Source organism: Cherax quadricarinatus, chromosome 13 (genome assembly GCF_038502225.1).
Source record: "Cherax quadricarinatus isolate ZL_2023a chromosome 13, ASM3850222v1, whole genome shotgun sequence".
In the NCBI taxonomy this organism is placed as follows: Eukaryota; Metazoa; Arthropoda; class Malacostraca; order Decapoda; family Parastacidae; genus Cherax; species Cherax quadricarinatus.
In genome coordinates, this window is record NC_091304.1 from 21,651,162 (window position 1) to 21,667,774 (window position 16,613).

The window sequence follows — 16,613 nt, forward strand, 5'->3', positions numbered from 1 at the left end:
GATTTTTGTTGACTAGTACACTGGAATTGGCTGAAAATAGGGCTCAAAGTGGGCAAAATCGCCAATGCGTAAACATCATCGAGACTGCTAACTTCACGAGAGCATAATTCCGTAAGTTTTCCATCAAATTTCATACTTTTGGTGTCATTATGATTGGGAAAAGATTCTCTATCTTTTCATAAGAAAAAATATTTTTTTTTTTTTTTAAATTTGGCGACCCTGAGAACAAGTCTCGGAGAGGGCCTGGCAACCCTGAAAAGGTTAAGTATGCAATAACACAAAGACTTCAAAAAAAAAAAAATACAAAAGTAAATACAGGTTCTCCCCCCCCCCCCTTATACTGCAGGTTAGGTTCTGGGCTTTTGTGGAAAGTGAAATAACCTTCTTTTTTACTTTCATATGCATATAGAAGCCTGATAACATATTTACACTATCATATATTAAGTGAGCAATAGAGCTAAGCCTAAAAAATGCATATACAGTACACACATTAGTTACTTACCTTAAAGTATTTTCATCCTTAGCTTGTAGTGTAGGAAGTCTGAATTAATGAAGAATAGGTATAATTGAAAATCACTGTATTAGCAGAGAGAGAGAGAGAAAAAAAAAAGAGAGAGAGAGAGAAAGAGAGAGAGAAAAAGAGAGAAAGAAAAAGAGAGAAAACAGAGCAAGACGTCTCATCTCTTGCCTGGACGAATCCTGGATAGATCTGTCATTTCAGCAGAGCCTTCAACACAGGAGGGATGTGGATGGCCTTACTGTTATGTACAAAGCCAATATTGCCAAAGTACCACACTTGGATCCACTTCGAGGACAGCGTGAAACAAGCTTCTATACCACAAGATGGGCAGAAAGCAGCAACTTCACTCTGGCTGTACCCTTCTCCAGAACATCACTTCATCTGAGATCATTTATCCCCAGGATGACTCGAGTATGGAACACATTCGTACAGCATTATGAAGTCAACGAGATAAAAGTCAGTTGATCAAATGAAAATGCTGGCCCACAGGTGGCTCCAACTTCATCCTCTTCCTTACTTGTATGTCTCATAACAATAAAAATGCTTTCAAATGAGCTGATGTAGGTAACAGCTCTTAGCTTGTCAATAAAGTTAGGAATCCTTAACCTGTAAATAGCTTGTCAATAAAGCTAGGTATCCTTAACGTAACCTTGTCAAACCCTGTGTAGTAAAAAAAACACTGTAAAGTGAAGCATTGTAAAGCACTTCACTTTACAGCTATAGTACTGTATTGCTAACCTTAGAATATTTTTGTCCTCTGCTTATGGTGACTGACGAATGAACATTTTATAAGTAGTTATTGGAGGAAGGCTGAAGGGGGAAAATGGAGTCTTGCCTTAATGTTGATCTCTGTTGAATGGTAGGGCTGCTTGCTGTTGAAGGTTGGGATGGCTGTAGGACTTTCTTAACCCTTTCAGGGTTTCCGACGTACTAGTACGGCTTACGCACCAGGGTTTTTGATGTACTAGTATGCCTAAATTCTAGCGCCCTCAAATCTAGTGAGAGAAAGCTGGTAGGTCTACATATGAAAGAATGGGTCTATGTGGTCAGTGTGCGCAGTATAAAAAAAATCCTGCAGCACACAGTGCGTAATGAGAAAAAAAAAAATTTGACAGTGTTTTTGGTTTAAAACAGCGACTTTGCACTGTATTTTCATATGGTATTTATGATAGTACAGTGGACCCCCGGTATTCGATATTAATCCGTTCCTGAGAGCTCATCGTATGCCAAAATTATCGGAAGGCGAATTAATTTTCCCTATAAGAAATAATGAAAATCAAATTAATCTGTGCAAGACACCGAAAAGTATGAAAAAAGAAATTTACCACAAGAAATATTAAGTTTAATGCACACAAACTGAAGAAGACATGCACAGTTAGTAGTACTCTACTAACAATAGAATACATGACACTTACCTTTAATGAAGATCTGGTGATGATTGATGGAATGGGAGGAGGAGAGAGTGTCGAAGTTATTAATGTTTAGAAGGGGAATCCCCTTCCATTAGGACTTGAGGTAGCAAGTCCTTTTCTGGGGTTACTTCCCTTCTTCTTTTAATGCCACTAGGACCAGCTTGAGAGTCATTGGACCTCTGTTGCCGTTCCTTTAAGATTTGTCTAAAATGAGCCATAACATTGTCATTGTAATAGTCACCAGCATGGCTTGCAATAGCTGTGTTAGGGTGATTTTCATCCATAAAGGTTTGCAGTTCGACATTTTTTGCACACATTTCCTTAATTTTTGAAGTAGGCACAATGGATTCCACAACTGGTATAGGCTTCTCAGGGTTAGCCCCAAATCCTTCAAAATCTTTCTTAATTTCCATACTAATTCTCACCCTTTTTACCACAGGGTTGGCACTAGAAGCTTTCTTGGGGCCCATGGTGACTTATTTTGCAGAAACAAGCACCAAAAACACTGTGACAATATGGAATGTACTGAAGGTATGCTTAGATGCGAGCACACTGGCTGGCTTGTAAACACTGGCACTCATGTGGACACTTCCCGGACGAATCGTGTGTGGCGGGTTTTTTAACGAGTGGCAAGGCAAAATTTTTGTGTTAAAATGTATCGAATACCGGATTTAACGTATACCGATGCCATCGAATACCGGGGGTCCACTGTGTTTTAGTTTTCCTGGTCTCATTTTATAGAATGGAAGACATATTACAGAAATTGAGATGACTTTGATTGGTTTTACAATGAAAAGTACCTTGAAATTGAGCTCAAAGTAGCAGAAATCTTTGATTTTTGCCAAAGTTCAAAAGTAAACAAATCATGCTATGCATCCAATACACGTCAACTGGTGAGTCTGATATTCTTTCACAAGTGCGCTGATATTATTTATACCATTTCTACACTAATGCAGTAGTTTTCATTACAGTAAATCTTCTATTTTTTTTTTTTTGAGAATAAAAATTCAAAGTGGAAAGCAAAAGAATGTAAGAGGGGCATGGGGACATGACTAATGAACAGAGGAAATGTTATTTTAGTGCCAGCAATGTCTTTCTTGTTTATTCTGGACCCTATTTGGAAATTGGCATCTTTTGAAATTTGTGTGAAATTGGCAAAATTGCTAAATTCTGACCACTGTATTGGATAGTTGAAATTGGTAAATGGGTGGTTTCTTGTACTCATTTGATGGAAAAAATGGAGTTCTAGTGAAGTAGTTATGATTTTTGTTGGCTAGTACACTGGAATTGGCTGAAAATAGGGCTCAAAGTGGGCAAAATCGCCGATGCGTAAACATCGTCGAGACCACTAACTTCGCGAGAGCATAATTCCGTAACTTTTCCATCAAATTTCATACTTTTGGTGTCATTATGATCTGGAAAAGATTCTCTATCATTAAAGAAAAAATATTTTTTTTTTTTTTTTTTGAAATTTGGGTGACCCTGAGAACAAGTCTGGGAGAGAGCCTGGCAACCCTGAAAGGGTTAACCCTTTGACTGTTGCAGGCCCCTTTCTGAAACTGTCATTCTATGTCGCAAAATATTCGGAAAAAAAAAAAATTCTTACCAAAATGTTAGGATTATTTTACCGAGTGTTTTAAGCCCTAAAAAAATTTTTTTGCCATCAGTACTTACTGAGATACAGAGGTGCAAAGTTGGCAGAAAATGAGTGGCGTATGGCAACAGCAGCGAATGCTGCCCACCTGGTATTCTTTTATTTACTCCAATTCGAAGGTTTCTTGTATTTTCCAATATTTTTCTTTTTTAAGTAACTTATGTGGCCTGTGAGACCAAAGTAAGGTGCATTGTTCAAATATACACTCATTGTTTACAACACAATAACTGAATGAACATTATCACTATTAGGTTGTATACAAAACTTGTTCACACAAACAAACAATACAAAACATTGTTTATTACTATTGTTCCATAATATATATACATATGTACAGTCACTGAACACTTTCCTAGAACTGCTGCAGCTTGTGGAACTCTTTGAAACATGGGTATATGCAGAGTGGCACTTGACACTCCTCACACATAAAACGAGTGTCTGCGTGTTTGTGGGCGTTTTGTGGTATGTCCACATACAAAACACCTCTTCTGATCACTTTTCTTGAAAGCAGTAGGAGGCAGTTGTATGGGTAGTGATCACCAGGCCTCAAACGAGATGGCTTGTGTTGGTAATTTCATGGGCGCTGGTCTATTGCAGGTGTTGCTCCTTGGTACTTGGCGATTATTTGTCTGATGACTGACAAACAAAATTCACCATATTTTGGTTTGTTTTTGGTCCTCAACTTGTATATGTTATAAGCATTTAGCATGGAAATATTAAGAAGATGGAAAAAAAGTTTCATATACCACTTATAACTCTTGCATGCACAATCAGCAAACCCAATCTGCATGTCACATTTGTCCACTAAGCACATATTGAGGTTGTAGTCCATGACAGCTGCAGGTTTTAGAATGGGTTCATTGGTCTCTCTATTGTGCCTGCCAGTGTGTGCCATTTTGTTTCGGTGAACTGATGTCAACAATGTGACATCACGTTTGTCATGCCACCGAAATGCCTTGATGTCATTGGCAGCAAAGGCCTGCACCTCACCTCTGCGAGTGCCAGCGTCGAACCTTGGCATATGTTTACGATTACCTCGCACTGTGCCACACATGTCTGTCAGGTTCGCTCGCAAGAAATCACTGAGTATGGGGCTTTAGTACCAGTTATCAGTATATAATATATTCCCCTTACTAAGATATGGTTCCATCATTGTTCTAGCCACATCACCAGAGATACCCAATAACTTCCTGGTATCTCTCAATGTATTACTGCCAGTGTACATAATGATATCCAAAATGAGACCACTTTTGCAATCACACAGTACAAGTAACTTTATACCTTGCTTGGTATGTATTGCTTGAATGAGAGTTCCTTTGAATAAAATCAAAGACATGCAACACTTTTATTTCAGGTACATAAACACATTTCTGATCTTATATAACCTATCGCTTCTGTCCGGCCTTGTTTTGTCTGAAAAGTGTAACATACGTAACAGTATCAGAAAACGATTCACACCTATGATTCACACCTATAATGTCACTAAAACCTGGGGTTGAAATCAGGCATTCTGTTGCCCAGTATGTGGTGAGTGTGCTTATACACATGTGGCATAAGCATTATTATGGCAAGAAACAGGTACATCTCTGCCACAGTTGTGTCCTTCCACTGGTGTAGCCGTGATCTTGGTGAGAGAATTGTATTTGCCATGGTGTACTCATAGTATGTGTTGGTTTCCCTAACAATAATGTCCATCAGGGGTTCATCGAAGAATAACTGAAAGCATTTCAGTTCAGTAGCATTGTTTCCAAGTGTACATGATGACCGTATTCCACTCTGTGTTTCATCAAAGTCATGGGGACTGGGAACAAACTCGTCACCTTCCTGCCAATCCCAGATGCAGTCTGCTGGTGGGTTCTGGATATTGAAATGTGGTTGTGGTTGTGCAGGTTGTGGGAGTGTGGGGTTGGGTGAGGCTGGTTGTAGTTGTGCAGAGTCAGCAGCGTCGGTAGTAGCGTGGCCCGCTGCTGGTGCCACATGACTCATGCCACCATCACTATCACCACCACCACCTGCTGCCTCACTCACATCATTCATACCCATCGTAACAATATTGTCATCTTCACTATCAGGTCGTGGTGTAGGGCCATGGGATATGCTCCAAGATTTACTCCTTCCCCTTGGAATATCATGTGACACACTACCAGACCTCATGCTACGTCGTACATACTGCTGCTTCACTGGGGAATATTCACCCTCACTGTCGCAACTAGAACTGCTTTCAATAGCTTTGAAATCACTATCACTATCACTTTCACTGCTCACATCTGAGCCTTGTACACGGGCAAATAGTTTCCTCTTTCGTCCTGGTACAGGTGAACATGAACGAGCCCGCCCAGCACCAGAGGTGGAAGGTCGTGGGTCATCTGGGTTTTCATCACTAATTACGTTATCCTGGGCACTGTTTTCGGTCACACCCACTTGAAAACCATGGAATTCACTTTCACTGACACTTTCATCGCTGTTAGAGCTATCACTTGGGAACAAAAGACCTCCAATCTGCCGAGGAGTGAGGTATTTCTTACTGCGAGGCATGGTGAAAATGGACTACCAAGATGGCATCCCACAGTTCACCACTGAGTCCCAGATTTTTTTCACAGGGTGCACACCCACCACTCAGACCCATTCTCTCTCATGTAGGCCTACCAGCTTTCTCCTGCGTGATTTGAAGCTGCTAGAATTTACACGTATAAATATGTCAGAAACAGTGGCGCGTAAGACGTATATATACGACCGAAACAGTCAAAGGGTTAATATAGGATTTTTCTGTAGCATGCTGTATCATTATACAGTAGGGCTCCATTTACATGGCAGTTTAGGTTCTAGGCTACTGCTGGAAAGAAGACATCGCCAGAAAGCAGAACGTCATTTTATTCCACTTATAAATGCATATAAATGCCAGATAGCAGTTTACACTAACATATACTAAGTTAGCAGTAGAACTAGGCATAAAAAACAATAAAAAGTAAAATATATTCACAGTATACTCATTATTTACCTCAAAATATTTGAAGTCTTAATGTAGGGCAAAAGGTGAATAGTATTTACTGTAAGAAATTAGCTGTGGTAGCCCTCCAGGCCACCCCACCCACACATAATATACTACGATACTTAAAGTGCCCTAGAGTGATAAAATGCATATACAGTACACTCATTACTTGCCTTAAAATATTTGTAGTCTTAATGGTCTTAATGTAGGGTGAGAGGTGAAAAGTACACCTACCATCCGACTTACGACCGAGTTCGGTTCCGAGAAACCAGTCATAAGTCGAAATGGTTATAAGTCAAACTTTACTACTGAATATCAACATAACATTTTTGTAATGACTTTATTTTATTGTTTTATTTTGGTATTTCATGTTTTACTTTACTTTTTATGCTGTTAGTACTGTATTTTATACTGTAAGGTTTAGGATAAACACTGTGTACAACACAAATAGTTGTTTATTTCCCAGAAATTTTGCATAAAAAACACGGTCGTAAGTCGAGTGGTCGTAAGTCGAGCAGGTCGTAAGTCAGATGGTAGGTGTATTTACCTGGCGGATCGTCACCTGACATGTTTCAAGTAGCTATAATTTGCTTTAGAAACATTGTATTATGATGGGGTTTTCACCAAAATGTTCCCAGATACTTACACTATTTTTCTGTAAACAAAACCTAAAATCATATTTTTTGCATAATTATCATGACTGTGTCAGAAACTCGGAGTATAGGCCCCTCAAAGCCTGCCACTACTGTATCCAGTAAGCCAACGTAATGTTGTAAATGCTTCATAGTCATTTAAGCAATGCTCACTGGATTTTCATCAGGAATAGATTTCATCTCAAGAAGTAACCTTTTTCTCCATGGGGAAGTGGAACAGAATTCTTTGTCCATAAAGCATGCGTGTCGTAAGAGGCAATTAAAATGCACGGACCAAGGGACTAGTAACCCCTTATTCTGTATACATTACTAAAGTTATGAAGAGAAACTTTTGTTTTTCTTTTTGGGCCACCCTACCTCGGTGGGATATGGCTGGTTTGTTGAAAGAAGAAAGAAGTAATCTTTTTTCTTTGTCTACCAAAAGCATCATTTCTAGCTTTTGATATAGGGGCCATTGTACTATAATTAATAATTACAGTAATAACACAAGTAAAAAGTTTGAAAATTTTAGAAAATTGCCAGAATATGACATTGAGACAGGAAGTGCACAAATGTTTAAAACAGGCAGAACGTGGGTAACAAAATGGCATTGGTCAGCTGATGTTTGCATCACTGCTGAAAATAATAAATATGAGCATAATTGAAAAGCACTGTATTAGTGAAGCGCTCTAAAGCAAAGCACCGTATTAGCAAGGTATGCCTATACACTAAGTCCTCACTTAACGTCGTCGATAGGTTCTTGGAAACTGTGACTTTAAGCGAAACGACATATAACGAAATCAATTTTACCATAGGCTAATGATATAAACATCAGGGGTGCACAGTGTACTTTTAGCACTCATTGCAACTTCACACAGACTGGCCCCGGCCGGGAATTGATTTTTTTTTTCATCGTTATGATGAAATGATGAACAAAATGATGTTAGGAGAGGACTTACTGTATATACCATATTCAGCTTAGTGAGTTTTTAACAACATTGAAGGATGAAGGCTATATAATTATTTTATATCTTATGAGTTTGTGAAAGGTACACAGTAAATCCGAATACTTTATTTTGCCCATGATGATAAAGGAATATTCAATTTTTTTTAGAACTGTATGAGGGCTTGAAAAGAGCTCAAAGAAGTCGCCTTGATGATCAGCGAGGAACAGAAATAAACTTCGAACTTCCAGATTTTCTCAAGTGTGACCAGCCTCAGGTATGTAAAACTTATAGCCTATATGGCAAAAGGTGCCTGTATTATTAATGTAGAGCTTGTACATTGTGTATAAAATTTGTGCAAAATGGGATACTGTACTGTACTTACATGTGTTGGAACATCAGATAGTCTTACCTATTTCAAATCTCTCTGCTTTTTAGTATCATTTCATTATTATACTTGTATATTTTTTTGTGAGTCACAGTATAGTGTAGTATCAATCTTCCTTGACTTATCTAAATTTTTTGAGGGAAACTACTATTACATATTTTGGGTATACAGTAGGGCCCCACTTATATGGCAGGTTAGGTTCTAGGCTACCGCCAGAAAGCGGTCGTCGCTATAAAGGAGAACACCATTTTTTCTACTCATAAATGCTAGATAACAAGTTTACACTAACATATAAGTTAATAGTAGAACTAGGCATTAAAAAACAATAAAAAGTAAAATACACACACAGTATACTCATTACTTCAGAATATTTGTAGTCTTAATGTAGGGTGAGAGGTGAGTAGTATTTATTGTAAGAAGTCAGGTGTGGTAGGTATGGTAGTCCTCCTGGGCAACCCACTCACACTTAATATGCTACAACATTTAGAGCACCCCAGAGTGATAAAATCCATATACAGTACACTCATTATTTACCTTAAAATATTTGTAGTCTTAATGGTCTTAATGTAGGGTGAGAGGTGAATAGTATTTGTAGAAAGTCAGGTGTGGCAGATATCGTGGCCTACCTGGCCACCCCACCTACTACGACATTTAAAGTGCTCTAGAGTGATAAAATTCATGTACAATACACTCATTATTTACCTTAAAATATCTGTAGTCTTAATGTAGGGTGAGAGGTGAGTAGTATTTATTGTAAGAAGTCAGGTGTGGGAGGTATGGTAGCCCATCTGGCCATCCCACCTATTTGTAATATACAGGTGGCCCTCCACATTCGCGAGTTCCACTTTCACGAGCTTCAAATATTCATGAATGCCCAGCGACCCAATCATATTCATGCTTCCTGCTGCATCCCTACTACCCTCCCTGTTACCCCTTCAGCCGACAGCCAGCCCGCCAATCCGCCACTCACTCAGTCATTGTCCAGTTACTCTTCACGTTGGTCTGTGCTGTTTGTGTGTCCTACCGTACACGTGTGTTTGTGTGGTGGTGCAAGTATGGCCCCCAAACAAGCAGCAACCTTTGTTGATGAGCCAACCCCTAAGTGCTCAAAGAAAGTCATGAATGTGGAGGAGAAGGTGAAATTGCTAGAAAAGTGTAGGGCAGGTTATTTGAGCAGTTCTGCCATTGGAAAATTATTTAATGTAAACGAAAGCACAGTGCACTTTATCAAGAAAAATGAGGCAAAGATAAGGGCAGCACTAGCATCTACTGCTCCTCCCTCAGCTAAGCAATTGTCACAAGTAAGAAACAGTGCGCTGGCTAAGATGGAATCAGCATTATTTGTGTGGATTTAAGACCAAAATAGAAAAGGAAATCCCTTGGACAGCAATGCACTTCGTGCAAAGAGAAAGACTTTGTATGATATGTTGGTTTATGATGAGGCTAGCACCAGTGCAGAACCAGAACGTCCTACCATCACCTATCCTGACTTCCTAGCAAGTAAAGGATGGTTTGATAAGTTTAAGAGACTGTTCTTCACAAGGAAGTCTTCCACTACTCCTATTGCTAACTCTGACTCTAGCAATGTTGATGATCAACCACCTATTATTAGCAGTGACACTGGCAGTGAAGAGTTAGAATCCACACACTAGACTTATCATGCCATGCAGTTACACTCCATATAATCACTTCCATTCAACTGTCATCAGTAACTGCATGGCTATCATCACCATCATCATCATTTTCATTGTCATCATCATCACAAGTCATCAGAGTTCGTCCGCCTAACCTTATGAGTGGTAAGTGTTTTGTTTGTATATTACATTTGTTATTAAACCATAACATGTATATATATACAATACATGTATTTTATGATGTTTTCATGTGTTTTATGATTTTTCATGGTTCAATAGGTTAAGGAAGCAGTATTGTTAGGCTAAGTAAATGCTCTTTTTATGTTTCCCTACAATATATTTATGCACCAAACTTTCGTGAATTTTCAACATTTGCGAGGTTCTTGATTCCCTAACGCTTGTGAATGTGGAGGGCACCTGTATTACAACATTTAAAGTGCCCTAGAGCGATAAAATGAATATGTATATGCAGTACACTCAATACTTACCTTAAAATATTTATAGTCTTAATGTAGGGTGAGAGGCGAGTAAACGATATAAAAACAAATGAACGAGAGAGATGAACGAGTAAATGAGAGAGGACAGAGCTACAGAGTATGTAAACAAGCAGATAAACGTGTCTGGTTTTAGTTGCTACACGTTCATTCTCATGTCTGTGAATCTTATACCATAATACAAACACCGTACATTCTGTACAAGTTGTCTCCATGTTAGTAAAGTAGAATAAATGAAGAGCAACACTCCCATTCTCATGTAACACACGTTTTTTAGAAGGAATAACACTGAGTGAAGGCATACAAAAGGAATAATTTTCTACAGTTACCCCCAGTAATGCTATTGTGTACACATTTTCTTTGGTGTTGAATTAGAGAAAACATTATTCTTTCTGACATTTTGACAAAACAACTGGAAAAACTTCTCATATTTATGGTAATTTATTCTACTTTGGGTGTATTTATCATGTTTATGTGTTATGTAGTGTGTTTATTACATAATTTTGAAAAAATATCATAGATAGATTAATCAAAATGTCTATATTAACGTAATATATGATGTTTATTGCGCCTCAGAGTGATTATTATTTTGTTATTAATATGGCATCTTCAAGACTAATAAGACACTCTTAGTGATTTTAACATGTACCTGCACACCAACAGAGTGTGTAAGTTTATTTAGGTACAGGTACACATAAGTATAATTATCAGAGTATATAAAATGTGAAATATCTTTAAAACATTTAGTTTTGGAAAGTTTCCAGACATAATGGAGAGTCGTGCTCACAGAGAATGTAAACAAACTGGGTGGCCCATGGTGATCGTGTTAGAAAGTCGGGTGGGAGGAGCCATATAGAGAGTTTTGGTCATAATTTAAAATGTCCATATTAGCAGAACACTGTAAGGTAAAATGCCGTAAAGTGGGGCTCTACTGTACAGTATTAAGAAAGCTAAAAGGCAAATAGCATAATTCGCTGAACAGAAGGTTTGAACCCATGGCAAGCCAATCTTAAAACTAGTATGGACCCCATGCCACAGCCATGCTGCTGAGAGATTCATCCTTAATAACTTTGTATTTGTGGTCACAATGGAGCCCACATTAACCTTCCTGTTGCGTACAGAAACACACAGTTTGGGAAATCTTATTAAGCTGGCAATGCACTCCATGATTATAATAATTATTAAGCTGGCTTGGTTCACTGAGCAGTATACTGGCCTGCTAGTTTCAGGAGTGTCTTTCAGTGTGTTCAAACTCTCCATTCAGTTTACAACTGTCATTATGAATTCCCAAGTCATGCATATAACAGTTAACCCTTTGAAGGTCCGTCCTGTAGTTCTATGGCTTTGAAGCCAGGATCCAAGCTGTAGCACTATGTCTTGAGCCGAGCTCACTCAGATAAACTGTGAGTGGTAAATTTGCGGTGTATTTACGTATGGTTTTTATGGTTGTATTCGTGGTTTCTTGGTCTCATTTGATAGAATGGAAGATATTTTATAGAAATAGAGATGATTTTGGTTGGTTTTAGTACTGAAAATAGCTTGAAATTGAGCTCAAACTAGCGGAAATGTTTAATATTTCCTGATGTTCAGGAGTAAACAAATCACGTCACGCGTCCAATACACGTCAACTGGTGGGTCTGATGTATGTTCATGAATGCACTGATATTATTAACCCTTTGAAGGTCTGTCCTGTAGTTCTATGGCTTTGAAGCCAGGGTCCAAGCTGTAATACTTTGTCTTGAGCTCAGCTCACTCAGATAAGCTGTGAGTGGTAAATTTGGGCCTAGATATGAGAGAATGCATCTATGTGGTAAGTGTGCACCATATAAAACAAATCCTGCAACACACAGTGCATAATGAGGAAAAAAACTGAGACCATGTTTTTGGATTAAAACAGCGACTTTGCGGTGTATTTTCATATGGTTTTTATGGTTGTATTTGCGGTTTCTGGGTCTCATTTGATAGAATGGAAGATATTTAATAGAAATAGAGATGATTTTGGTTGGTTTTAGTACTGAAAATAGCTTGAAATTGAGCTCAAACTAGCGGAAATGTTTAATATTTGCTGATGTTCAGGAGTAAACGAGTAACGTCACGCGTCCAATACATGTCAACTGGTGGGTCTCATGTATGTTCACGAATGCGCTGATATTATTTATACAATTATTACAATACATATTGCATAACAGTAAATCTTCTATTTTTTGGTGAATAAATATTTTTTATGTGAATAAAAAAATAAACATAGAATTCATCTGTAAGGCCTGGAAATGTAACTGATAAACAGAGGAAATGTTATTTTAGTGCTAGGAATGCCCACATTGTTTATTCTGAACCCTGTTTTGAAATTGGAATTTTTTGAACTTTGTGTGAAATTGGCCAAATTACCAATTTCTGATCACTTTATTGAGTAGTTGATTGGGCAGTTTCTTGTGCTCAGTCGATATAAGAGGTGATGCTAGTGCAATAGCTAAGAATTGGGTTGACTGGAATAATGTAGTAATTGGCCTAAAATAAAGTGTGGGAAAAATCAGAGATGCGTAAATATCGCTGATGCAGCAAAATTCACAGTGGCGTAATTTTGTCAGTTCTCCATCAGATTTCGTACTTTTTGTTTTATTACCTTCAGAAAAAGATTCTCTACCATTTCATAAGAAAAAATAATTTTTTTTTAAATTCTTGGTCCCTGTGGGCAAGCCATAGAACTATGGAGTGGACCCTCAAAGGGTCAATTGCATTGAATCATTGTCATTCAACATGTAATTAAAGATATATTTAGCACTATTTATTATTTTAGTATTTTTGCTCTGTTGTTGCAGGTCAGGTGCAGCACAATATAAATTTTCAAGAATCTTTTCCATAAAGGTACTTCCACAAGGCGTGTCTAATTATTTTATAGTTTTGAGTGGTTTACTGTCTTGTCACAGCTATGTGTTTTTGTAGCAGTTTGTGTTGTATTTCAAGTACTATAGGTAGTAGTTTAGAATTATTGTCCACTCAGGTCATGAATTATAAGTATAGTAAAACCTTGATATAACTAACTTTGGAAAGGCAGGACAAAATCTGCACAATCACTTGATTTGAAAGTAGTAGACAAGTCCATTGGTTACAGAGTTGTCTGCTACAATCACCATTACTGCCCACCTGCTTCTTCCTACAAGTCTTAAATTGATGATTTACTGTACTGAAGAGGGCTTAGAATTTTATTTTTAATTATTACTGTTATGTATATACATGTGTCCCAGAAACATAATGCATGTTAGTTTTCAAAACAAACCTAAAATTATATATATTTTTGCAATTACATAAGAACGTAAGAATGGAGGAACATGGCAGGCGGCCTACTGGCACATACAAGGCAGGTCCTTATCAGAACCACCCCTACCCAAAACTACCCAAGAATTTACTCCCATACCCACAACACCAATCAAACTCAGTCCCTCCCTGTAGTTCTTATGATATAACTGTCTCAAAATTATTTTGTGCTGAGTAAACGCGTGGTACAATAGTTGCAACCTGTATTAACCTAATAAATACACTGGATGATTAAAATTATAAATTTAATTGTAAATAAAGCATGCTTTAAACTTTTATTATTACAAGGTATGGGCATTTTTTTTTTTACTTAAACTGATGCTTTTTTTTTTTTTTTTTCAAGCTGTAGGTAACTGCCACTGATTTCATTATTTCATTAGATAATGCAATAGTTTATTACAATTTTAATATTTACCCAGTGTATATGCAGACAAAAGACAACTGCTTCACTAATTTTAATGACACTAAAATCAACATTCATTGTTTTTTAGTATGAGTTTATAGTTTTAGAATGAACAGTTTGATGTGTTTGATTTTTTTGTGCATGTATATTCTGGCTTTACATGTGGGACATGGCCTGTTACAGTATATGTTTTGGTTATGTTTAAACAAGTGAAGACAAGCACACATTCCTAGGAATGTTTTGTAGTTAGTTTTCTGGTATACTCACAAAATATTCATCTCTCTTGCCTGTATCTATACTTGTATTGCATGTTGTATGTTATGTCTTTTCAGGTTACTAACACAAATCTCTAACACTTTGGTGTGCCTTGGGATTTTCTCTCAGGCATTTCTTGAGTCAGGTGGGTAATGTGCTGATTTTTTATCTTAATTGTTGCTTTACTAAGACAGGTATGTCTGCAAAATAGTTTTTATTAATTTAAGACGGTTATTTTTGTGAAAGTCATAATTCATTATTTTTAGTTGTTAGTTTTAATTGCTAAAAATATGAATTATTCCTCACCTCATGAAAATGGGAAGCTGGGAAAATTATGATGATGCATTGTTGAATAACATGAGCAATAATATATATATTCTGTATTGAGTTGATGCAGAAATAAAATATTGTTATATTAAATTTTATTTGGGAAAGATGCTAAATTAAAACAATGACATTTAATAATACACTATATGTTGCACTCACTTTTTCATGCTGTACTAAATCTATTTTTAAATTTTAAATCATTGGCAAGTGAGAAGGTGAAAGTCAGGTCATGTCACAAGTGGTCTGACTATTAAGAGCATTTGAGATTAATGTTAGGTATGTTTTGTATAAGAGTCACTTCAGCAATATAAGTGTGAAGGCTTAAAGAGGGTTTAGTAGCTGTAACAGAACTAGCTTATAGGACTGCTACAATCTCTAATATTACAGAACAGTATTGGAAAGGCAAATGCTTTTGTGTTCTTTAAGTATTAGAAGAGGAATGAAAAGAATTGCCAATGTATTGAATTTGTAATTTATTTGATCCTTAAAGCCTACGTGGGTCATTCAGATTAAGGCTCGATCCTCCACGAAACAGACATGCTGCTACTCAACAGTGTATTGGAGAGGGTAGGAACAGTAAATGAAGTTAACTGAGGAAGAGGTTATGACCCTTGTAGGTTTAGTGCTTCTTTTTTATTATTATAATCAGGAAGAGGTATGAACCATAGTTTTCATTGGTTAGAAAGGCCAAGTTTTTCACAAGAGCGGTTTTAGGAGAGAAGAAAATTCACGTGGAAGTAGGCAGAGTTTATGAAAATGGGAGGAACTGCAAAGAATGGAAACTTCAAAGTTAAGAAACTGAGCAACAAGAACACTTGACAGATAGTGCATGGTAAGAAAAGTAGTGAAATGTTCCTGGCTTGATAGAAAAAATAAGAACCTGTCACAGTTCAATGGACATTAACATTTAATCAAGAATGTCTCAAGTTAGATTATCGTTCAGCTTTTTAGACAGAGCTAGGTTATTAAGGGCAATGAGAAAGGGATGTAGGAGACTAGTCAGATGGTTATATAGATGACAATTTTGCCCTCTGGCCACATGGCTATTTCTGTCTTGTTAGAACATAAGCATGGTAATAACTGTGGAGGGACTCAAATGAAATTGGCTAGCAGTGTTTGAGGTACAGAGCTCATACTTTGAAAGTGAAGTGGAGCAGAGCTAATGTTTGATTGATTAACAATGGAGCATATTTTTTTTCTGAAAATGCAGCTAGGAATGACTATTTTTTTAAGGTAGTCGGAAAATGGCAGTTAAAAAAATTGCATTAATAATTTGGCTGCTTGGTTATGCCCCAGAGAGTTACTCATTTTTTTTTATGCAGTACTGTTACTTTCATTGTTAATTTTTTTTATTTTATATTCACAGGATAAAGAAAACCAACATGCTCACCTAGCTGACCAGTTGTTGGCTCACCTGGAGTGTTCCTTCTCTGATGGTGTGGTGATCCCTACTCATCAAGAAGCTGAAGACTATTTTAGCATGGCTCATCCTGAAGTTTGGGGAGGAATACCCTCAAGCACAGGGCCTCATTCTGCTAATGCTACTCTCTTGGCACCTGATTTAGATCTGGATGATTTTGAAGACACTCTACGAGGTGATGAATCTCTCTGCCAGGTGCCCTTACCTGATACAGCCCCGCCCTCCT

General features: G+C 37.4%; 1 protein-coding gene across 3 annotated transcripts in view; it reads left to right on the forward strand.

The window, feature by feature from the left end:
- The window catches only part of loco (locomotion defects), a 414,382-nt gene that overhangs the window by 396,434 nt on the left and 1,335 nt on the right, over positions 1 to 16,613 (forward strand). The window contains exons 13-15 of one of the 3 annotated variants that reach the window (XM_053776661.2): positions 8,322 to 8,428; positions 13,487 to 13,532; positions 16,334 to 16,471. In XM_053776661.2, coding sequence (XP_053632636.1) covers positions 8,322 to 8,428; positions 13,487 to 13,507 — 128 coding nt within the window. In that variant the 3' untranslated portion in view covers positions 13,508 to 13,532; positions 16,334 to 16,471. Of the gene's footprint in view, positions 1 to 8,321; positions 8,429 to 13,486; positions 13,533 to 14,717; positions 14,786 to 16,333 lie in introns of all 3 variants that reach the window. The other 2 variants (XM_053776660.2, XM_053776659.2) reach the window with 2 other exon arrangements.